This window comes from Malurus melanocephalus, unplaced genomic scaffold (genome assembly GCF_030028575.1).
Source record: "Malurus melanocephalus ecotype Western Australia unplaced genomic scaffold, MMel_1.1 scaffold_390, whole genome shotgun sequence".
NCBI lineage: Eukaryota > Metazoa > Chordata > Aves > Passeriformes > Maluridae > Malurus > Malurus melanocephalus.
In genome coordinates, this window is record NW_026623622.1 from 208669 (window position 1) to 231464 (window position 22796).

The 22796-nt window shown below is 43.4% G+C and overlaps 1 protein-coding gene across 1 annotated transcript in view; it reads left to right on the forward strand.

Moving 5' to 3' along the window:
• GAD1 (glutamate decarboxylase 1) overlaps positions 1 to 22796 on the forward strand; it is a 30956-nt gene that overhangs the window by 888 nt on the left and 7272 nt on the right. The window contains exons 2-13 of the mRNA XM_057379143.1: positions 1155 to 1217; positions 6437 to 6595; positions 7306 to 7548; positions 10207 to 10297; positions 13393 to 13505; positions 14881 to 14996; positions 15099 to 15178; positions 15383 to 15437; positions 16532 to 16648; positions 16809 to 16873; positions 20187 to 20265; positions 21865 to 22014. Coding sequence (XP_057235126.1) covers positions 1155 to 1217; positions 6437 to 6595; positions 7306 to 7548; positions 10207 to 10297; positions 13393 to 13505; positions 14881 to 14996; positions 15099 to 15178; positions 15383 to 15437; positions 16532 to 16648; positions 16809 to 16873; positions 20187 to 20265; positions 21865 to 22014 — 1331 coding nt within the window. The remainder of the gene's footprint in view (positions 1 to 1154; positions 1218 to 6436; positions 6596 to 7305; positions 7549 to 10206; positions 10298 to 13392; positions 13506 to 14880; positions 14997 to 15098; positions 15179 to 15382; positions 15438 to 16531; positions 16649 to 16808; positions 16874 to 20186; positions 20266 to 21864; positions 22015 to 22796) is intronic.

Sequence of the window (22796 nt, forward strand, 5' to 3'; positions counted from 1 at the left end):
AAAAAAAAAAAAGAAAAAAAAATTAAAAAAGAGGCTCGATGCTGTAAAGCATCAGAGACAAAGAGCGGGCAACAGTAAGAAATGAAAGGTTGTCAGGGACGGCAGAGCGGGGAATAGCTTGTACCCTGAAAGAGCTACGAGGCATCAGCACAGGAGTCATTATTGTCATTATTCTGAAATTGGAAAAACGGGGGAGGGGGACAACGGCAGCTCTGGGTCTTTTTTCAGACGCGCGTGACAGGCGCTTCTGCCTTCGACTGAGGGCACTCAGAAATCGCAGAAATCGAATTAATTGTCAGCACGGCTAAAACTAAGACAACCGCTGGCAGCAGCACCCCACCCTTCCCCTGCCCACAGGGGCTCCCGCCCCCGGGCACTGGCAGCGCCCCTGCCGAGAGGGCTTCTCCGCCCGGTCGGGAGCGCCGTGCCGCTTCCCCCTCCCCGAGAGTCGGATCGCTGCCCTCCGTGCTTGGGTGAGCCGTCCTCGTCCCGGCTCCTCTGACACYTTCTCCCCTCACGCCCCAACGCCAGGTCAACGCCTCCCATCCCCCAGTCACCCTTTGGGGTCCGTCGCTGTCGGACTTGCGGCTGCCCCGTGCCGCGAGCGAGGGACCGGAGACGCTCTGCGCTGCCCGGGGCCGCGGCTAGCGACCCTTCCACTCCGGTCCTGGGCTTCGYTCTCCGTTCCCGTGGGCTCAGTTGGGGCCGACCGGGGCGTGTCCGAGCCACGATTCCCGGAGCTGGGAAGTAGCCTGCTCCCTCTGGGGGTGCGGTGCTACTAGGGCCGTCGGCGGCCCGTCAGTCCGTCCGAGGCTCAGTGATGCGAGTCCGATCATCTAGTCAAAYGCTATTTTTCACCCAATTAATTCCTGAACTCTTTTGTGACCCCATTTCACGCCACTTTATTTTTAAGCTGCTACTTCCCTGGAGCCCCGCCAGTAAATGATGAGATGTTTGGGTCCCGGGTGCCTTTCCCTCTCCCCTGGGCAGGCCAGCATGTCACCTCGCTTCATCCGAGCCTCAGCTGCCCCGCGCCCAGCGCCGCCGGGCTCGGAATCAGCTGTTTCTTACGGCGGTGCAGCCGTGCCCGGGGTGGGGCGCGGCGGCCGGGCAGCCCCGTCGCCCCAGGGGAACAGCTCCGCTCTCTCTTCCAGCTTACGACTCGTGGTGCGGCGTAGCTCACGGGTGCACCAGGAAGATTGGGCTGAAGATATGCGGTAAGTGCGGCCATGCTTCCCGGCCATGCTACCCCACACACCCACGCGTGACAACGCGACCGCCCGGCGGGGGCTCGGGGCCCTCCCGCGGGGGGCAGCCCCGGCCGAGCGCCCCGAGCCCGGGCCGTGCCTCGGCCGCCCCCTGCCGGCCGCAGGGCGCCTCGGCGGCCCCGGCCCCGCCGCTGTGCCCGGGCTCGCGGTTCGAGGTTTTGTCCTCCGGGGAGGGGTCGCCTGCGGCCCCGCTGCCTCTCCTGCCACACACCGAGGGGTGCAGGCGYCGGGCGCTCAGGGCGAAGAAAGCGCAGGACCCGCCGGGGAGGCCGGCGGGGAGGAAGCGGGGGGTTGGTGGGGGGGAAGGTTCGCCTCCTCTCACTGTCTGAAATTTTTCAATCTTATCTGACTAGAAAATACGGATCTCCTGGGRAAAAAAGATTAACGAGAGCCTTGTTAAAGAGCAATTCGTCAGCTTGCTGCGCTGCTAAGATAGCGCWGGCAGCCAGTCAGCGCGCAGGCACATGAAATGCAGAAGGGAAACAAATGCACAATCAGATCACAACGTTATAGCAAGAGATTCATTTGCAGATAACAAGCTGTCTCCCTTCTCCAGATTTCTAAGTAGCACCTTCGCTTTCGGGGACTAACAGTCAAATCTTCATTTTTTGAAAGGGAGAATAATTCAGTTTAGCCCATACCTCTTATGCATAAAAATTATTTCCCCTTTCCCCCTGCCTCTTTTAGGGGGATGGGAAATACGCTGTGGGAGAAACACACACCTTTTTCGATGCAAAGAAACATTTWAACATCTTTCCCTGCTTGCTCGAGTCGAAGTTCATTCACTAAACGTTTTGTCACCTGGAAGTTTGAACTGGAAAAGAATCAAGATGCAAATGTTTAGCCCTGTGTCTGTGAGAGATTTCATTGGTAGCCGCTGGCCAGATTAACGAGTAGTCGCTTAGTTCTATAAATAGCTCCTGATCTGCGTTTAATGGACCATTTCCCTACCAGTCCCTCAGTGGCTGGAGCGATGGGCATTTTCACCATCATTTTAATTTAGCCCGGCAAGCAGAACTGATAAAGTAACGCGCTGTTAGGCTTGCTCCGTGTTGCTAGACTACCGGGGTTAGAAAGGGATAGCGTAGCTTCTCTTAATGAGATCAAACACACTGAAAATGAAATATCCCACCATTTTGGATTTGAAAAAGGCGTAAGAGAGTGTAATGAAGGCTTTGTGAAGGGAGTTCAAGACAAGCTGGGGTTKTTTTTTTTTTTTAGTTGCGGTTTGGTGCTCAGTTTTCCTTTACTGGCTATTTTCCCTTTTACATGAAAAATATACTCTGAATAATGACGCCCGTTTGGAATACGCGGATTTGATCGCTAGCACTGTTTTTGTTTGTAGGAGCCCTCCCACTTGCATCGAACACCTTCATAAAGACCTACAGGGAAGGTTGTGTATGGCAAATAGAATGAAGTATTAAGGTTGCCAAGAATCCTTATAAAACAGATGATATCTCCTTGTCCTTACCTTTCACAACACACCATTCCGGACCCTAAATATCGTACACTCACAAAGACGTCTTGGAATTGTTCTTTCTGTGTTTATCACACTGGAATCGATTAATTTTGAATGTAAACTTTAAATAAGGATTGATCTCAGAGAAAAGGCAGGTCGTGAACAATGAGTTAGTTCTATCTGATTTGTATATTATGTGTTCGACATTTTCAATAATTACGTATCCAAGACGTGTGTCATTTCTTCTCAAATAACTGACCGATTTAAGGATTAGCTTTTTTCCTTTTCTGGTTGAAAGCTACCGCCTGAAAAGAGCGTTACCACTGCCACCACCCTCATCTGTCACCCTCCCCCGCTCTTCATCCCTCACACACCCACTTAAAAAAAAAAAAAAAAGCCAAAAAAAAACCCCAAACCCCTCTATTTAAATGAACTGTCACGGCGGGCAAAATATGGACCGATTTCCCCCTGTGTCTGGATTTGTATGCTACACCTTTCACTCCCACCTTGGCAATTGTTATTGCTGGGACTGATCCTGGTAACATTTGCTTGGCATCAGTGGAAGTGCTCAGCGTAATAAAATCGCTCAGGTGCGTCTTYAACTGTCTGGCCGCGAACAGCTGATGGTTCCGAGCCCAGCGAGAAACGCGGTGGAGTGGGGCTTCAAAGGCAGCCATGTATGTTAGAAACTCGGCTGTCTCCGGAGTCCGTGGGATTTATGCTGCCAAGTCACGTAGGTGGTGCTAAACATCCCGACCGCGGAAGGGGACAACGCTTTCCTGAACCCGCCACCGACGTGCATTCCCCGACAGCTGAGGGGCGMGGCGGGACTCAGCAGATCTGTCCCCGCCTTGGAATCTGAGTGTCCCCCAAGGGCTGCGAGGCAGAGGGGGGCTCACACACCTGCCTTGTGCGAGGCCTGATGTGAAATGACGCCGAATTTGTGCTCGCGTTGCGCACGTAGGGATTCCCTCGCCAGTCTGGTGTCACTCGGCATTTGAAAACTCAGTGTCTTAAAGCGCATCGATGAAAATGCACCTGCGAGACGGAACTACTGCTGAGGAGGGCTGCGCTCTCCGCTGCACCAGGAGAAGGAGCGTGGGCACTATTTCATACTCTGCTACTTGCTGGAACKCTCTTACACCGGCCTCACTTTTCACGTAGGATACAGATGAAAGATCGGCTACAGTCATGCGCTTCTGCCCGGGTGCGGAAGGGGCCCTCGAGGGCCAGCTGTTACTCTGCTCTGCAGCCCAGGGTGCGGGTCGGCGCTGGGGAAAGTCCCTCACTCTCCCAGGGAGGAGCTTGGGAAACAAAGTGGTCCGGCGGCTCCAGAGCGGGGGCTGTCTCTGCCGAGGGACCTGGGCGAGAGGCACGTTACCTCCAGCCGGATGGGCTGATATCGGGCGACAGCGAGAACCTGTCTCCAGGCTTTTTTCGTCCTCTAATCTCCGCCCTCGAGTCTCCCCAGCGCGGTCGCGCAGCCCCGCGGGCCCCACGAGGCGCAGGGTGACAGGCCCCGTGCGCAGCCGCTTCGAGCCCCAGCTGATCCCCGCCGCCGGCTTCGGGACATGACAATGGGGCCTCGGWGCCTCCGCGGGGAAGAACAGCCGCAGAGTCTTTCGGGCAAGGGATGAGCTCCGCGCCCACAGCATCTAGCTAGGTTAGACCCTTCAGAGACGCCACGATCTCGCTGGGCCCTATGCGAGTTGAATTGGAGACAACTGCAGCCTTTCTCTGCTGCTGAAGCGGTACTCCCTCCTTTCCCAGCCTCCGAGGAACGCGTGTCTGCACGCCGAAGAGAGCGACAGTTGTGCGAGGAGCACGGCTCTCGAGGAAAGGGGAGCGCCGCTGTTCCTGCAGACGTCTCTTCTCACGGAACTCGTCCTACTTGAGCATCGCCACTGAGAACCTAGAAAAAAGACTGGTGGGGGAGGGAAAAAAAGCACAATAAAGCCACGGGAGCTGGTAAAAGAGGATCCGTAATTCAGTTTAGACTGCACCTGCTTGGACATCATCTGCTCCTCCTAATGAGCAGGCACATAGCACTAGTTTAATGRTCGCTGCAAGAGCCATTGGAAGCAGTAACAACATAACTAATCAGATACATATATATATGTACACATATATACATATATATATACAAGGCTACTGTTAACTTATCCACGAAGCAAGTTTCTCTTAAATAGTCTTTGTCTCATTCGTAAAAAACATCACAGAAAAAAAAATCGGTAGAAGATTAGTATCAAAAAGCAAAACGGGAGGTGTTCACCCCGTTGACATATGACCCCGACATACTTACCTGTGAGCGATCCTCCTGGAGACTCTTTTGGGTGCCCGACAGATGCAGAAGGGGCTGCCAGCCGAATGCTCAATTTTCGGTATGTCTTTCGTGGCTGCCTGGCTGGCAGCAGAATCAGAGGCACAGGCACCGTGCCGGGAGCCATTAGCCCAGCAGCTCACTCTCGCTCCCTTTTCTCCCCCGAGGTTCAGCCCCTATGCCTGTCCAAGGTGCAGGGGTCCCCTACGGGACGGCGGTGGGCGCCCGATGGSAAGTGTCCTCAGTCCCGGTCCGTCGTCGTGGCTCCGGAGAGCGGGGACACATGGCCTGGAAAGCGGAGGGCGCTGGAGAGAAGCGGCGTCGGGGGACGTGCGTGAGCGAACTCAGGACGCTGTTTTTCCGCCCTGCTAAGCCCTCCTCTCTGGTGGATATTCGCAGTAGCGACGAAACCTGATTTCGAATGTTGCTTGTTTTAAAAGAAAAGAAAGAATGAAGGAGACCGGCGCCGCAGTAATGCCTCTACCAAACATACATGCATGCTCGCTGCAACCTGGAAGGTCAAAATCCGATGCTTTCTCTGGCGACGAAAAGCCCGACGTTATGCTTGTTTTAGCGGGCATCATAGATTTAATAGATGAAATCCAGAAAATTAATTGCTYGCCCTGCTTTGTTAAAGTAGACGGATCTCGTTACTCTCCGCGCGAGTCTGTGCGGCGCCCGCCCCCATAATTCTTAGGGTGAGTGGGTTTATTATTGCCGTGCCATATAAYAGCGGCAGTTGTGTTCGGGTCCTGCGCGCCAAAGATGAGCTTTCGGTGAGAGCGGAGCTCCTGAAATCCCCGGACATGATTACTGTTAACATCAAAGCGTCTTTTCAGGTGGAAAATCCTCATCAGTACGTACTGATAATGGGAAGGTGGGTTATATGAGTGCTACTGGTGTCCTTAGACCTCTAACACCCTTAGGACGGCTGCTCCAGAATGGCTTCTTGTTCTCATGCCTTTTGTGCGTGAGAGCACCACGAGGATAACTGGAAACGGCCCTGGTTTTAATCATACATCATTGCCCCTGTCTGCTAGGTCCATAAACTTCGCCTGCAGGCTGAAATAGCATTGACTCATCCTGAACTCTCTTCCAGTGGCTGATTACTGAAGTGGAATCTGTCTGATCGACTTAATAAGAATTTACCATTGCACTAAATGACAAAATTTTGTTTTTTGCATGGTTGCGTTTTTGCGGTTGATGGCATTTTGAACTCTCCCTCCTGGAGGCAAATAATCCACATAAATACCCTTACTCCTGACCTCATTTGTCAGATCTAGAGCCAACACCGCTTTTAACTGTTGTCTAGAGAGCTGCTTTAGATATTTCTAAACATGTTGGGAGGTGAGAAAACTCTGACCTGTGCACCTTGCAATAATAACGTAGGGTTCCTGCAGAGGACCAACAGCCTGGAAGACAAGAGCCGGATCGTCAGCTCTCTGAAGGAAAGGCAGTCCTCCAAGAGCCTGCTGGCATGCGAGAACAGTGAGAAGGAATCCCGGTTCCGGCGCACCGAGACAGACTTTTCCAATTTATATGCCAGAGGTAAGCACTTTACAGTTTCTCCTTGCTCCAGCTCAGGCATGTCCCTTGCCCTCATCTCCCCTGGAAGTGCAGCYACGTTCAGACCGTGCTTTTGCTTGGCTGTTTTTGAAGGAAGCTCCTTCTTCCTGTCTGTGCGTTTGTGGTTTTTGGGACCTGCACTGGTGATGTACGCAAGCCTCCTGAAATGCAGTTTTATGTACTTTGGGCTGATCCTCWGTAGCTCAGCTTCAGCGGTTCCAGGGGTTACTTCAGATCCAGTATCCGGGAGGAGAGTAATTTTATACTTTTGTCCTTCTTAGTAAAATAGTAATTAAGCAGCCTGTGGTTGCTGSTACGGGGCCATTGCAAGAAGAGTGGCAAAGGGAAATCAATCCCTTTGTGGGGCGGAGGTGGGGATGTTGCAAAGTAAGGGCAGGTTCGGATTTCGAGTACTTTTGGCCCACAGAAGGCGAGTGCCTCACACCGCATTGCCTTAGCCTTGCAGGGCGTGCTCTTTGGCCGGGGCGCCTCGGAGGCACCTCTGCCGTTGCCGTGGGCGACCTATGCTCCCCCTTCCCCAGGAGGCGAGAGGGACGGGGAGCCTGCCCCGCTGCAACCGGGCAGCGCTGGGGCCGCGACTTCCAGATCCTCGGAGTGCTAAGGGCAGCCGAGGCTGGTTCATCTCTTCTTCTCTCTCCCAAAGCAAGCCTGACMGCTGGTTTGCCCCACAGATTTGTTGCCCTCCAAGAATGGCGAGGAGCAGACCACGCAGTTCCTGCTGGAGGTTGTGGACATCCTCCTCAACTACGTGAGGAAGACTTTTGACAGATCTACCAAAGTGCTGGACTTCCACCACCCGCACCAGCTCCTGGAAGGCATGGAGGGCTTCAACCTGGAGCTTTCGGACAACCCAGAGTCCCTGGAGCAGATCCTGGTGGATTGTCGGGACACACTGAAATACGGAGTGAGGACAGGTAGGTTTTTGTACACTACTTTGTGGCGAGTCCTCCTGGGACTCTTCTCAGGCTCATGGTGAGGAAAGCGTGATTGAGCTCACAGAAGTAAGCCCATATCCTCTCTACACCCGTGACTGTGCCTCCCTCCAGSCTCGGCTCCAGGGCTGGCTGTGGGTGCTGGAGATGTCTCTGCTCAGAAACTTCAGTTATCAATGACCACTTGTACCCGCTGGGTAAGGCTCAGTGCTGTTTGTAAAACACAGGAACAAGTTTTTAAGACGTGATCGAAACAAGTTTCTAACAAGTGATCTCTTTCACGTGATGAAATGCGAGCTGTCTGTATCTCYGGGGAGCAATATCATTAGGTAAATGAGAGCATAAATGACACAGAATTTGCCATTTTTCTTTTTTATGTTCATCAAACGTTTAATGAAAAAGAGACGGAAATCCTAGGACTCATCAATAAAGGARCCCTGTGGATTTCAGCCCATTACCCAGGATTCCTGCCCGTCCAGGTCCTTCTGAATCAGACGGAAATCCCGGTTTACACTCACTTCTTTTACTGGGTGAGCTGTGGACAGGCTCTAGAGCAAGCCCATGCTATTTCAGGCAGTTTGCCCTGAAATGTTTTACATTGTATCCACAGAAATCTGGGCTGTCGACTAGCCCTGGCCGCTGCACGTATCCAAGCGGTTCAGGAGCTGGAGTGGTGACGGGCGCGCCGTCTCCCCTTCGCATCTTTGCTCCAGTGTTTCAGGGCTGCTGAGCTCTGCCCGGCTCGGCTCGGCTCGGCTCGATCGCAGCGAGTGGCGGTGTCCCCGCGGAGCGGAGGGGCGGGTGGCTGGAGCTCAGACGGGGAGGCTGTTTCCCGGCGGTSTCTGGCTGGGCAGCAGCTTTCTGCTGCGGTTTGTTTTGCCACCGTCAAGACGCAACGCAGTGCATTCAAGGAGCAAAATATTGGCAACAGATGTGGCGGGTAGCGTTCTGTCCTTTTTCCTACTTACAGGGTGGTTTAATTAATTTCWGGCGAATCAGGAACGTACTTTGATTTTTTGTACTCTTAATCAAAGGGGAGCGTGTTTCACTCCCAAACGCGTGGGCTGTTGGACAAGCGGCCAGAAGCTAAGTCAGGGTGGTTGCGCTCTGTGTGCTAGCACCTTTATTCTGCTGGTGATTGTTGCGGCATGTCGAGCAACCTCCTCCCCTCTCCCCGACCTCCCCTGAAGCTTCTGTGGGACTAACAGGACCTGTCTCCGGGACCTGAGAGGCAGGTATCTGATCAGAAAAGCTCTGTTCAAGCAGTGTCTGGTGCAGCTTTAAAGTGCTGCTCGGATCGTCTTAGTGCCCAGGACACACATTCTGCCGTGGACTCCTGGGGCTCATATTATCTCTCCAGGCAAAGCTCCCTTTAAAGTCACCGGGTCTGAATCTGCAGCGCAGCCTTCGGAGAGCGCAGGCTCATTAACAGTTATGGGAGAACAGCGAAATGTCGCTTAAGATAAGTTTCCAGTCCGTGTGTCCTGGAAGGGAAGAGAAGTGCTGATTCGTAAAGCAAACAGCTAAGCCATGGTGATATTTCTGGGCTCTAGCCCCGAGCCACTGCGTTCCCCGGGCGGGAGCAGGCCGGGTGCGACGCATCCTCTTCAGGAAGTGTGGCGATGTGGCAGCACCGGCAGGCTCACGCCTCCGAAAGATTCCTGCTGACATTGCTCGGGGCAGAATCGCATTTGTTTCTTCATGTCAAAAGATGCTGATGTTCCCAGTGTTGAACCGAATGCGACATGACAGGGTCCCTCCAGGAGTCGAGTACTGACCTCCCTTCTAGGGCTAGGCTGTCCCCAGTGCGCTGCGTGTCCTTTCCCGGAGAGCAGAGAAGTCTAAATCATGACACTCCCACCTTCCCACGAAACCCCTTATCGGTTGTTAGGAATTTCTCCTCTTCTTGCTAGAAAAACAGRCCACGACAGTCGTGATTATTGGTTATAAAAGTTGTTAAAGCAACTTGGGTCGAAATAGAGGAATATGATTTACATCGGTTCAATACTAAGTTCTGTTTAAGGAGGTGAAGGCTGGCTTATAAACTACGTGGGGAAAGAGCCCGAGCCGAGGAGCTCTTGGGGAGCCCTCTCTCCCCGCTGCAGCGCCCGCGAAACCTCTCTCCCGTGTCCTTGTAGCTCAGGAGGAGACTGGCTCCTCCGCAGCCCTCTCTCACTGCCGCAGCCTCTGAGTCTTCCTCTCTTTCTCCATTCAAATGCAAATGGCCCCAGTACCTGGAGGTTGTTACTGCCACGGRTGTGTTCCCCACCGTGCACTGCTCGCTCGAATTCACAGCACTACCGAGGTCGGAACAGGGCTCTGGCAAAGGGCTAGCCCGAGCGCTTGAGCAGGTCCCTGAGGTATTTACAGGCTCCATCGGCTCTGAGAGTCTCTCTTAAATTTAAACACAAATTATTCCATTCAGGAACTCTCATCCGAAGTGGTTTTTCAAGTTTGTGATAAGACATCCGTGAACGTTGGCTATCAGTCTCCCCATAAGCAGGACTTGCTTTGAAAACTTTGCTGCAAATGTCCTGAGTGTGAACCTCCATTTGTGTCAGAAAAGGTGGATGGTTTGAAATCGAAAGCGGAGAGATACCGGTACAGTTTSTTCTAAGTTGGTCTCAATTCTCTTTTCAGGTCACCCTCGCTTTTTCAATCAGTTGTCCACAGGACTGGACATTATTGGCTTGGCTGGGGAGTGGCTGACGTCGACTGCTAATACAAACATGTAAGCAATGTCTTGTCACCAGTGTCTATGACTAGTGCCTACCCGGGCTGCCATGTATCATGGTAGATATGTATCGTCACAGATATGAATACTTTTCATTTTTAAATAATGAAAATAATAATTTTTTTTTGATGTTTTTCTTTGTTTGTTTTGGCAGTTAGTTAAAGAGGTAGTTTCTGATCCATTTGTGCTTTGAAAAAGAAAATATCTTGAAAATACTTCTCTGTGAACATGAAAATTTGGTGCCTMTTTGTTAGCATGAGGCTTAATAAATGAAAAATAATACTTTGTGCTCTTTGTTTTCAGCAAACCAAAGTCAACATGGTGTGYTTTCAAATAGCACAGTAATTGCAAGTAAGGTTAAAGCAAGATGTTGGTAAGAYGTGATTCAAAGAACTGACAGAGAAGGTTATTAAAAATAGCCAAATCACCTCTGTGAACTCTGGGGAACATATTATTTGTTTTGAGCAGTGTTCCAGCACACAAGAACAGGTTTTGACCTTTACCTGGAAACTGCTCTGACCTATTACAGCTACATAAGCACATAACACAGAAGCAACARTAACACTGAATTACACTAGGGGATGTTTTCCATTTGCCATTTTTTCTCTTCTGCTGATAAACAATATTTAAAATATTTATGAATAATTAAAAACATGTGTTTTCTTTCGCTGATGACTTTTGAGTAATCAAAACTTCCGTACTCTCTTAAAATTTTAAATTTTCATTAGGAAATACTACTTAAATGTCACTGTGAAGATAATATATAAAATTAAACATAATAAGCTTCCACAATTGACTTGGAAACAATATATCAATGTGCTATTCGTAGCTCAATCACTGGTCACAAGACCTTCTGCATGGAAATTTCAGAATTTGATTATTTATCCAATTCTAGAGATCTGTAGTACCTGGCATTCTCTCACCATGGAATAGCCAACTGAGGTTAAAAAGCAGTGTTATCTGGAAGTTCTGTTTACGGCTGCTGTTAGCTGAGAAAAGAGAACATATTGGTGTTTTCTGTATTATGCTTATGAAGAGAAAATTGATGTAAAATGATCTGTGTTTGTTCTCTCTCTGCTTTTTACGTATTGGCAAACAGGAGAATGGGTAGCAAGAATAATTTGGTCTGATAAAGTGATTTGTCCTTTAGGTGAGAGCAGAATTAAGCCCTGACTTCTATTAAAAAAACCCTCCTGGTAAATTCTGTTAGTAAAGAGCTGATACTCATGCCTKTTCTAGTTAATTCACAGAAATGCCTGCAAAGTTGCAACTGTAGGAAAAATCTAATCACCATTTTTTATTAGGAGATTGATTCTAAAGTTGGATTATTCCTTTTAAGCCAAACACGGGGTTTTTTGGGTTTTACTGATTTTTTTCAAAATATTTTAAGTTTAAAACAAGTAAGGTGGAATAAACTTTAGCAYGATGTGATCTGTAAAATCATACCCATCATTTAATATAGCTGCATTGGCCTTGTAATTTATAACTACCTGCTGTCTTTCATTTCTTGTCAGTTTTTGGAGACTCAGAAAATAACTACAGAATAGAATAAATAAGTACTATTTCCTTTTTTAAAAAATATACTCAAAATTCAATATGCAGRGTCTCAGGACAAAACTCAAAATGTGTTTAAACTGGTGGGGGAAAAGAAAACCCCATTGACATAACCATTCTACTGAGCTACAGTTAACTATGCACTGGTGAGTTCCTGTTGACTTCAGCTGATCGTTCTGCCTAAACAAAATCTGGAATATATTCTAGACTTGCAGTGCTTAAAACTAAAATGAACCCAAACCACTGTGAGCAGGCACTAGGTTATTAATTTTGTCTATTTATGAATACTGACTGCACCCGAACTTCAGATCAGTGTTTAACTGTCTCTGGCAGTTCTAATCATAATAAAAGCAAAATAAGTTGTATTTTGGCTTCTGAAAATAGCAATCACAATAATTAAACAAAGTACAAATCTTTGGTATTAAGGGAATGTTTTAAAAACGGTCGTGGTGCTTCTCTGATGGACTAAGGACACATAAAGTTTGAAGAAAATATGAACAGTGTAAGTAAAYAGTGTAGCTGTAAACAAAAGGCAAACTTTTTCTGACAGTTGTTCTCTTCTTAATATCATGTCTCATTCTAGTTTGCTACGCCTATTCTCAAAACATCATTTCAGTATTAGAGAGACAACACCTACGCTTTAATGAAATTATTCAAGCAGAGAACGTTAGTTAAATCCAAAGTATCAGGGTGTTGCACTCTTAGAGATTTCTTTGGAAATCACAGGTTAATTTTTTCATTTCTCTCTGCTCCCTTTCCCCCCTTATTTATTTCTTTCCCCCTTACACACAGCAAGCAGAGTTTGTTTACAGCAGTAGGAATTTATCTGTGTACCCTGATCACCAAAAATAGTTATATGGTTGTCAATTCCCATCCACATATCTGACTCTGACATCAGGGCATGCCAGGATATGTAATGTTTTTTGCCCTCATTAAGTGGATACAATAGTTGACTGCTGACTTGGTTTTGGTAATTGGTAATTAGAAAATCATCATTTGTAATTACTCTTGACAGTTATTGATCACATTGTATTGTGGAAGTAAGTTGTCCTTGGAGATCATCAACAGAATAAATCCACATAATTAATTATATTTAGACTTTGAAAACCCTAACTCAATACTTCTAATTATGGTTGTGTTTAGCTCAGTGAAGTTCACTGTTTTCATAAGGATTTAGCAGTATGTTATACCACAAGTGTGGAATTGGCACTTTGGGAAACAACTGTTTTACAGAACAGCCCTGTACAGAAGTCAGCAGCATTATGATGGTGAACATTACATCTTACATTCACTATATAGAAAGCAGCAAACTAACTAAAGCTGCAGTTTTTATTCACCATTATTTCCCATAGTGTCTTCCTGAGGATTTTTTTTTTTTTTTTGGTAAACATTGCAGGATCAGAGCTCAATTTACAGGAAAGCTTTTAGAAACTTGAAGCATTTTAACTAATAATCACAGACTGGGAATTCATGATCTGTTTTTAGAATCTGTATMTGACTTTGTTTGTTTGTTTGTTTGTTTTGTTTTATCCTTGCAGGTTTACCTATGAAATTGCCCCTGTTTTTGTCCTCATGGAACAAATAACACTTCGAAAGATGAGGGAGATTATTGGATGGTCAAGTAAAGATGGTGATGGAATATTCTCACCTGGTGAGTTTTTATTTTCTGTTTTGGTGATTTGACTATTATTTCAAAAGTTAAAATAAATATAGTCAGTGTCTGAATATTTACTGTAACACAAAGCAATGACTAAGATATTTTGAAGTAGGAATCCTTTGTTTAAACATCCCACAGTAAAGAAGGGGTGCAAAATGCTGGTCAGCATTTTCAAACTTGGCTTCAGGCTCYGTTGCATAGTTAGGCATTTAAACACCCCTTTTGTGCACTTCATCTCTAGAGGTGCTGAGCAACCACAGCGCCTGGTGACTAACAGTTCTTGAAAATCCTATCCTGATTTATTTGGTGGTCAGTGAGGATTTGGGCTCACAGTGAGGTAAAATTGTGATTGTCTGACTTTCTGGGACACATTATCTGGGATATAATCTGATTGAATTCACAAGTATGAYTCCAGTACAAAGACCAAGACAGTCTTCCCATACAAGACATAAAGGCAGTGAGCAGTGACAGAAACGACTGATGATAAACCAGCAGATCCTGGGCCAATGTGTGGACAATGTGGGTGTCCAGTGGAACTCCTCCRGGTTTGGATGAGGGAACATCCTGTTAAAGAGGATAAGAGCCTTGAGGAGCATAAGAGCTCTGAGGAGCTCTACAGAGCATAAAAAAACAATGCCATCTCCTTTTACAACAACCTACATTAAGTACACACATGCTTGATCTCCAGTCTGCTAGAAAAATACAGATCTTTCTCAATGTTCTCATCGTTGAAAACATTTTAGAGCAAGAAATTGTCCTAGACTTACAGGTAAGATTGATCTTAATAAAGCTTGAGGTCTGCACCAAATAACTGAGCTAATTATTTAGGGCTCTTTTTATCAGCAAACCAAGAGAAATAGATGCTTTCCCTCAATTCAAATTCTTCAAAAGTAAGTGYCATAGCCTGTGAAGTGCCTCTTTCCCACAACTGACTGTGAGTTAATGATAAGTAGCTCAGCTGTAGAAATCTACCTTTGTCTATTTCTATGTCTGCAGTAAGATGGGATAAATCCATCCAATATGTGACATTTCTTCAGTCTCAGACAAGTTGACAAGTTCCTGTTGCTCCTGCGAACAAGAAGTTACCATACAAAAGCAGCAAAATGAAAGCTGAACTTTTTAGGAACATGTTACAAAATGATACCAATTGGAATAGATGGCATTTAGGAAATTCTGATTATCACTCTGGCTTTCTAGAGTCTGTCCTATGCTATTCAGAGAGATGCCTGTGCATTTCAGAGAAATATTTTTTCATAGTTCGCTGCCACTTTCACKGCATTATGCAAATGAGACTTGTATGTCTTTGGTATAATATACATGTTTTTTTCATTATCACTTTTTATTATTTTTTTTTTTTATTCATTCACAGGAGGAGCGATCTCCAACATGTACAGCATAATGGCTGCACGCTACAAGTATTTCCCTGAAGTCAAAACCAAAGGCATGGCTGCAGTCCCTAAACTGGTTCTCTTTACCTCAGAGCATGTGAGCTTAATTCACTGCTAATTCATAATTTACTGATATATGTTGTGAAAATGCTTCGTCATTAAACRTCCACTCCATTTTATGTTCGTATGTTTGCTGCAGAGTCACTACTCAATAAAGAAAGCTGGAGCTGCACTTGGATTTGGAACAGAYAATGTTATTTTGATAAAATGCAATGAAAGGTAGGATGAATACTAAAGTTTTGATGGACTAAATGTGTTCATCTGTTAAATTKGTTTTATTGTGTTTAAGGACTGATTCAGTACAGTGTGTCAAATTGCTAATGGCTTGTTGAGAAAATCCTATTAAATTATTTCAACTGCAGCTATTATTTCCATAGACATTATTTAATTTTCTTTGTCTTTCTGTTTCTTTGATAATTGCAGAGGCAAAATAATACCAGCTGATTTGGAGGCAAAAATTCTGGAAGCAAAAGAAAAGGTTTGTCTTTTTAAAAATTAGTGCTYAAATACTTGGCTTAGTAAAACTGTTTCTCCCTTCAAAGACTGAGAGTTGACATTAAAGAGAAAATTATAATGATATAAATATCATAACAATATTTTTACATGCTTAATTATACATTCATGTATTGTTTACAGAATTATCTATGTGTCTTGGTAAGATTTCAATTTTCTGTTTAAAACAAAAATATTTTAACTCTTGAACCACAACTGTAGTTCATGACTTTAAAAAAAAACTTCCCATTTCAAAAAAAATGGAATAAGTCAAGAAAACATAAAATCAAAGTTACTTTTATCTAAACTTTCAAGTTTAGCCAAAGCCTAAAAATTTCTATAGAACTCCTAAAAAATCCCATAGATTTCATGTAGGTGGATACATATTTGYTAAATATAGACAATTAAACTTAATTTTTTAGGCATTAATTACTATTTCTTGAAGAAATGCAGTGAAAAAACCCATTAATTTTGTATAAAACAACCAAAGTTAGAGCAATCAAGATTTTAATTTTTTTTTACTTCTTAACTGTTTTACATTTGGGCAATCTATGAAAAAGCAGTTCACATTTATTTAATCTAATTCAAAATTGTCTCTCTTTGATCTGATAGTTCCTCATTCATTGCTTTTATTTTAGATTGTTTTGTTCTGCTTTGTTCTGTTTATTAGCAGATAAAGACTAAAGGAACAATTTCAAGCCTTCAAATTGCAACCTACAAATCACATTTAATTAATTTTTGTTTATACTGCTGTAAAAGTCCCAGATTTACTTGAGTATTGCTCAGTTCCTGCTACATTGTTTGAATCTCCTCAGTGAAAGAGATTRGACAAAATAATATTTTATATCTTCTAGTTATTAATTAGTAAATTCTGTGAAGTTACAAGGAAGTGAAAACAGAATTTGTTCTTACTGTGTATGTAATTCTACTGTTGCTTATGTGTGCATTTAACATGGGAAGAAAAACATTATTAGGTTAGAAAATGGGATAAAGTTTCTGGAATTATTTTCCTTTTCTTTTTGTTTGTTTTTTTTCTGAAAGTATTTTCATTTATATTTAATATTTTTATTTTTATTGCAGGGATATGTTCCTCTTTTTGTAAATGCAACTGCAGGCACAACAGTATATGGAGCCTTTGATCCAATACAGGAGATTGCAGATATATGTGAAAAATACAACCTCTGGCTCCATGTAGATGTAAGTAACTAAAAAAGAGCTGCTATTCGGGCAGAAGAAGATTTTAGTTCACATATGTTTTTTTCTTGAATTATAATATTTATTACTAGCTCCTGAGAAAACTAAAATATGTTGATTTTTTTCCAAAAAACAAGTCTTCTCTTCTTTCTGTCTCTTCCAGGCTGCCTGGGGAGGTGGACTCTTAATGTCCCGAAAGCACCGTCATAAATTGAATGGAATAGAAAGGTACTACACAATTCTTATTTGTAATACTCTTAGTAAAGTACTTCATAAGGTAYATGACAATTCAAAAATTCATGAAGATATTACTTCAATGCATTAAGGAGTTAAAACACTAAATTAAACAATAGTGAGTCAGATGGGAAAGGTTCAGACTAGGAAGACTGAAACAATACTACAGAAGAAATCAGTGATGTATACCAATGAGTGAGAGGTAAGTTTTCATCAAATTTGAAGGAAGACAAGTATATTACTTGGCAAAAAGGAAGGGAAATTGCTCTATGCATAGCTTTGAAGGAGTCATAAGTCTGCGAATGGATGGAGAAGGATTTGAAGAAAAAAATTAAGTGTGAGAGCTAGACAGTCTCTGAAATGTAGGGCTTTGGGAATAGCAGCAATAAATGAGGAATCCAAGGAAGGTGTTTGAGCATGAATACTCACAGTGGGAACTAGTAGAGGTTCTTTCCTGAAAGATGTTTGAAGTTTTTGCAGAAAATAAAGAGTATATGCTCATGAGTATTCTGTAAATGGAACATATATATCTATATATCTATATATATATACTTAGTATTATATATATCTTTTATATACACACACACACACATAAAATAGATAGGTGTATACAACAGAGAGAGGAGGTAGAGACTGAATAAGCAGCAATTTTCAGGGGCAAGTTTCAGTCCCTATAAGCCTGGAAAGGACTATGATAGCACATACATAGCTGAMACACTTCTGCTGTGCCAGGGAGGACACTGAGGTCATTTGCAGAGAGGCCAGAAAGGGTCACAGATGCTCACCTGTCTTAGGGCACAGGGGCCTGTGCACTGGTGACGTGGGGATTACATGAAACGAGCAGGAAGCTCTTGTAGAGGTCAGAGTGAAGTCTGCAGAAAAGAGCATGTGTGTGCTCCCAGGTACATAACTCAGGTTACCAAGATACCCACTGAGACCAGAAGCCAGCCTGTGATTGAACCACCTTTAAAGAGGCAAAGCATTTGTGTTGGTAGTGACAGCAGAGTGAGGGTATGACCCTCCCACTGGTCCTTAAAATTTCGACTCAGGAATCATTCCAGGTRTAGTCTTTGGCACAGCTGTTCCCATATCCAATGAAGACAAGTTGGTAGAAGATGACATATTTATAATCCCATGGGTGTGTTTATCTCTAGATTTCCTTTGAAAGTGCTGCCCAGCTGAAAAAAAAATTAAAAAAATAAATCAATGAAGAATCAGAAACTAGATCTTTTCCATCATTGCAGGTATCAGCCTTCAGGGGAACAAAAAAATATCTGAASCAAGCTCTACCCATGTACTTTTAAATTAGCATCAAATTGCTTCCTTGAGTTGGGTGTATTGAATAAGGGCACTGTGTAAAGGTGTAAATGAGTAAACTGAGCAATGCTCTTCCTTAGGGAAAACAAASTTTCCCAGTTTGGGCATCTCATACAATAAATGAAGTGTAAGTGAAGAATAAAGATAGCATATAGAAGGACTGGAAGCAAAACCATGTGGACCCTTCTGTCGCAAGGACAGCAGTGTGTGGCATGGAGCACCCTGAAGTAGCAGAACCCTATCAGTTGCCCAGTCCAATGTGYTTGTGACTCATGGCAACATGACTAATATTAAGTAAGCATTGCAAAATAATTTTCTTAAGCTACAGGAGTTTGGCCTACCCCTTTTTACCAGAGGACAGCCCAGAGGTGCTAATTAAGGCCGTAATTTTAAGCAAATACAGAAAGCAGCAGGCCATGAAGCGTGAAATGATTTCTTTCCTGGTCAGCTAYACACATTTTCAACCATGGGATGGGGCCCACGTGCACTGTGAAATTGCCTGTCATGGCCCCAGCTGGGGTCTGTTGCTGACACTCAGGTGGCACTTGGCCTGGTCAGAGACACTGGCATGAAGGACTGGCATGCTGCCATGGTACAGAGCTGGCATTGCCTGTGGTACCACTGACTCTGCCTGGGTGCCTGCACTGAGGAGAGAGGGACATCTTCATGTTAAAATAAACCTAATGCTCCTTGTGAAGAATGACCTACAATTTGTCTTTGTTTGATACCCTGAAAGTTAAATGAATGTGTTAAAGCAGAAGGCATGGTGTTTTAAAAAGGAAATAATTCATCATATAATTTTTTTTTCCTGACTGCTCCATCTGAACTATTTAGTGAAGTTTTTTTAAATGATAATTGCCTTTTAAGTCTGAGCTATTTATCTGCTGGTTTGCACTGGATAAGCAGCCGATTTTAAATGGATGGTGAGCTCCCCAGGTACAGCACAGGCTGCACTGTTCTTTCAAATGAGGGGTGTTACAGTCTAACCTAGCACACACCGAGTTTGGAACCGTATCTAGAAATCAGTGGTCCTCTGACTGGGGCAAAGACTTCATTGTGTTGCTCAAAACAAAGAAACTGTGTTTGTGTCTGTGTCCCCTGACAGCGGGGTGTAGAAGAGGAGGAAATACCTTTTAATTTTCTTTCAACCACATTGTAAAAACACGTGCATAGTCTGTGAAATGCAATTATGCACTTTGCTTCCCTGGAACACACAGTGAATCAAGGAGACAGCTGGTAATTAATTACTCAGGGTGAAAAGGTCAATGGATATGTGATGTTGGCACATTTATTTTAGCATCATCGTTAAACTGTCTTGGATAGTATGGTAAAATACAGAACATCTGTTTGACTTGTAAATGAGGTGATCTTGTGCATTCACTTGTGTTTACATGTAAGAAGTTTTAAGCTTTACATACAGAATGGTCGGACRTGATGTAAAGTTTTAGAGCCTTTTAACAGTCCATGGGCTTGACAAGCAAGGGCTGTGGCTCTAACGGGGAAAGCAGATAAGCATGCAGAGTGTCTTTTCTTTTCCTTTCTACTTTTCCAGCGGCTGTTTGATAAAGAACTGTATTCTCCCACAATTCGAGTCCCCTAATTCTCTGACACCCCCACTTTCCCATCAGTACCTTGAGCTGATAGAACATATCAAACCAGTCTTGTTATTCTTATTAGTGCTATTTCTAGAAGTGGATTCTTCTGGGGATGATGTTACTGTATCAGCTAATCAGTCTGATACTAATTAGCTGGTAATAATATAAAATAATCACAAGTCTGAGATTGCAATGTTAACACAAAAAAATGCCTTTCCTGGACAGCATAACTGGGAAAGAATGCACTTTATTATTAAGACAGTAATAATASCCATAGTGATGTCTTCATGATCAAAACTCCATATATTTCCAGCTGAAAGCAGAAAACAAAGGTGACTGCTTCAGATCAAGTTTTTTCTTTTCCAGACCTACCTGAATGTGTAATTTTTTTGCAGAGCCAACTCAGTCACTTGGAATCCACACAAGATGATGGGAGTGTTGTTACAATGTTCTGCCATTCTTGTCCGGGAGAAGGTCTGCCTTATATTTAATAATTAAACATTAAAAAAAAAAAAGTAATTATCAAGCCCTACTTTAAAGAGGGTACTGCAAAATTTGTTTAATTTCAAAAACACTTTTGGAAGGAATAACTGTGTGGATACACACTGTGTTTTGGAAGTTGTTTAATCTGTCCTGTGTTCTTTTGGCTTTCCTGAAGTGCTAGACAACATGGGTCAGATCCTCACCTGTTGGATCTTTGCATATTCTAATAGCAGCAATAGAGCCATGAAATGTACTGACTCCTGCCCTGCTGTTTCTATGATACACTGAATATACAGTATACTCATATTACTACTTGGTTGCAGTCTAAACTGCTTAAACAAGAAGCAACTTCATCATACACAGTAGTTTTACACATTTCTCAGTTATGTTGAAAAGAAACACGCTGGTTTTTTYATGACTCTCCGTATTTTTAGGGCTGTCATCTAGATTCTTTGTTGTCACCAATGAAAGCAAAACCAGTGCCTTGTTTCTTTTAAGCTATATGTGTTTTTATTAAATGATAAAATAGGGAGTCATATCATCTGTGCATAGGACTAATTGTTGTCTAATAATCTCTTGTATGCCAATTGCTACTAGAAGAGCTTAGTTGAAGAAGTAATCCCTGTATATAGAACAGGGATGGAAGAATTGGAAGTTGCAGCCATAGTTCTTTCAGTTGATCCATCTTTTAACTGAAGACTGCAGCGTTTATTTTCCTTTGTAAAATGCATCTATGGAAGGAAAGCATGAGCCTTTGTTTAGTGGCATGCATGCTTATTGTGCCAAATACTGCAGGATTTTGGCAGTTTTTGTTCCCTATATGAGAACTTTGATAGGTATTTTTGTAGTTGTCAGACACACTGGTGTCTTCAAGTTTCTTCCATAAAACACTAACAAACTCGAAGGGAAATGCAAACCATTTTAGAAATGTCACACCTAAGACTTCCATGTAACATACARGAATTTGCTCCTCTGTGTTTTTACCAGACATTTTTACTAGTAGTCCATAGATTTCTATTGGTCTGTGAACCATATGTATTTATAAGCAAAGAATGTCTGGTTTATGTAATTTGTACTCATCTCTTGTGTTAACTGTCATAAAGCTGAACAATATACAAAATTTAAACTTTCAATTAAGTTTTTTCACTTCATTTTGTGTAGTAATCTGTTGAACTGAGAGACCACAGTTTTATTCTGGTGTGTAATTTAGTAAATCAGAAATTTAAGTGTTAAGATCATAGCCTTACAAATTGAAGTGGACAAAGCTAACATCACAAACTAAGTATCCAAATTAATGTGAGAATGTTTTTTCAGGTAGGTGTGTTTATTATAAGCCATATGACATATAAACCGTATGACTACTCAGAGATTTCTGAGAGAAACACCTTAGTTTATAAAATTAATTTTGTGGCTCAGCTTTACGAAACAAGGTCAGTATGTTATAATATTAAAGAACATTTAATGTTATAACATTAAAGAACAATTATTCTGTACATAATTAAAATAAATTTTTATACATTATTAATGTGTACATTTTCTCATGCACATATGCCAGCTAAGTCTCATAAGTGCACGTGTTTTTCATTACAGGGAATCCTTCAAGGCTGCAATCAAATGTGTGCAGGCTACCTCTTCCAGCCAGACAAACAGTATGATGTCTCCTATGACACTGGAGACAAGGCAATACAGTGTGGTCGACATGTRGACATTTTCAAATTCTGGTTGATGTGGAAAGCAAAGGTAAATAAAAAGAGTTTAGCTCAAAAACCAGTAAYGCATTTATTTAATTTATAAATGTCATAATGGAACACTTTCTTTTAACGTAAATGTTTGTGTAATTACCATCTCTACATGCACAAGTATCCAAGTATTAACTCAGAAAAGAATTATTTGAATTGTRGAACAATGTTAGCTATCAATAAATTCAGATGGCAATTAGAAGAAAGGTATAAGTCACTGCAGAAAGGTATGAGTCCTGCAGAAAAACCATTGAGGGCAGGGCACCAAAATGSTCTCTTGCTGTGATTCTCTACAATTGCATTTGTATTTTATGACAGATTGCTTGTAGCAACAGCAGAGTGGCCTTGATGACCTCAAGAGTCCTTTGAACTTGACATTTCAATGCATAGATTTTATAAGTAACTTAGTAACCTAAAACCAAGTCTTTTTATTAGGAAGCCTTACCCAACTGACAATTCAACAGTTGATTACGTGGTACTACTGTGGTATTCAGCCTGGATGGCTGAATTTAAACATGGGCTCATGGTGAGACTTACACATTCACAAAAGGAGGGTTCATGTAGTCAAGAAAACATATTTCATTTTTATTGCTTTATCTGCAGTCATCTCATTATGTTATTCTTGCTCTTCTGAGGGCAAAATGGGAATTCATTTGTGTAGCCTGTTCAGAATCTATTTTTTTTTATTAAATTGATATTAAATCTAATGGTAAAATTGACAATCATAAAACAATTTGCACTTTGGTAGAAAGTGATTTCTTCTTCTTCATGTACAAAGCATTC